We start from the raw sequence: 1,732 nt of genomic DNA, 5'->3' as shown, positions 1-1,732 counted from the left end.
CTATACCTGATGTCTGTTTAAGAAGAAATATGGTAAACAAAGTTGAATGCGGTGGAGATTTTTTATTATGTAAAGGAAAAGAAACTCAAACTCAAGAAGAACTAGATTTTCCTCACGAAGTACCCGTTAAACAAATAGACGCAAATTTAGTCATGGACGAAGATGCAACAAGTGAAATAAAAGGAAAAATTGTACTTCAAATAGGGAGTTTACCCACTGAAGTCCCCACAATATGCTATTCAGCCAAATTTGAATAATAATTTTTTTTTTTTATTTATATTTTTCTAATTTATATATATTCAAAGTCAGACATTAATTAGTTATTATTATCTATTTAGTATAAATAATTAAAATGTTATTTTCTTTAAGCATATTATTATTATTTTTGTTTTTTTTTTTTTTAATTAAATGAATTTTTTTTAATTATTTTAATTTAATTTGAAGTAATGATAAAATAATGAATAATGAAATGATGTTAATAATCTCACAATCCTCCAACTTGTATGAATCAAATCTATTTTAATTATTGTATAATAAAATACAAAAATGTTTTTTTTATTATATATATAAAATAAAATTCAGTAAATATCAATTTTAATTTGTAATTTAAAAAATTAAAATGAAAAATATGGTAAATTATAAGCAAAACATGGAGTAAATATAATTTGAACATGGATACATGGAACATGGTAAAATGAATGAAGAATGTTTGTTGTGTTAGGTATTGACTAACTTGTAAATTAACGGGAAATTGAATTTTTTTTTTTATTAAAAAAAAAAGTAAAAATTTGAAATATATATAATAATAATAATAATAATAAATTTAAAAATATAACAACATGAACTCGTTATGGGACAGTTAATGCCATCAACTCCACCCTTATTACGGTTTTAAATAAATAAAATACCATGGAAAAAATTATCCAATCATGAAAAAATTCAAAAAAACATTTGTATTATCATTCGAGGTTAAATGCATCGTAAATTTTAGTTTGTATATTGTTTAAATTGAAAATTTTTCAATAGTTTTTTCCATTTATTTATTAAAATGAAGTTAATAATTTTTTATTGGTTATTTAGTGCTGTTAATTTGATAAATGGAAAAAATTTAACAAACGGTATGAGAAAATTTTTAATTTTTTAATTTTTTTAAAAATGATTTTAAATTTAATTTTATAATATGTTTATTTATTTATTTATTTATAGATGATTCCCATTTAAATGATTTACAATTTAATAATAATAATAATATTAATAATATAAGAAAAATCAACGATACAAAAATATATATAATGAAAAAAAATGATACAATCGATAGTAGTGATGAAGTTAATTTATATAAAAATAATGAATTGGATACGTTTCGAATTAAAATAAAAGGTAAGTTAATAAAATTAATTAATTATTCGTTTTAATAATAATAATAATAATAATAATTAATAAGTTTTTGTATTTATTTATTTAATCAATTAGGTCGCGGAAGACGTCGCGATCATAAATTATTAGGTTTAATAGTCATGGGATTTATGGTAATCGCAAGCATTTTAATACCTACAGGATTTCAATTTTTAACCGTATTAGGTGGAAAATCTCTTCTTATGGCAAAAATGGCGCTCATAATGTCAGCAATAAGCGGTTTAAAAAAAATAGCAACAAGTAACATAGGTTATGGTTTTTATCAGTCGGGTCACGACGGTTATCACCATCACGATCGCATACATAAAGGATATAA

General features: G+C 21.4%; 1 protein-coding gene across 1 annotated transcript in view; it reads left to right on the top strand.

The window, feature by feature from the left end:
- Window positions 1–347, top strand: part of Phum_PHUM391750 (uncharacterized protein) — a gene marked incomplete at both ends in the record, with an annotated part of 986 nt that extends 639 nt beyond the window's left edge. The window contains 2 exons of the mRNA XM_002428533.1: window positions 43–221; window positions 339–347. Coding sequence (XP_002428578.1) covers window positions 43–221; window positions 339–347 — 188 coding nt within the window. The remainder of the gene's footprint in view (window positions 1–42; window positions 222–338) is intronic.
- Window positions 348–1,732: the final 1,385 nt, after the last annotated feature.

The sequence above is a fragment of the Pediculus humanus genome, genomic scaffold, assembly GCF_000006295.1.
Source record: "Pediculus humanus corporis 1103172107869 genomic scaffold, whole genome shotgun sequence".
Taxonomy (NCBI): Eukaryota; Metazoa; Arthropoda; class Insecta; order Psocodea; family Pediculidae; genus Pediculus; species Pediculus humanus.
The sequence above is the reverse complement of the archived record's forward strand: the minus strand, read 5'-3'. Positions and strand labels throughout refer to the sequence as shown.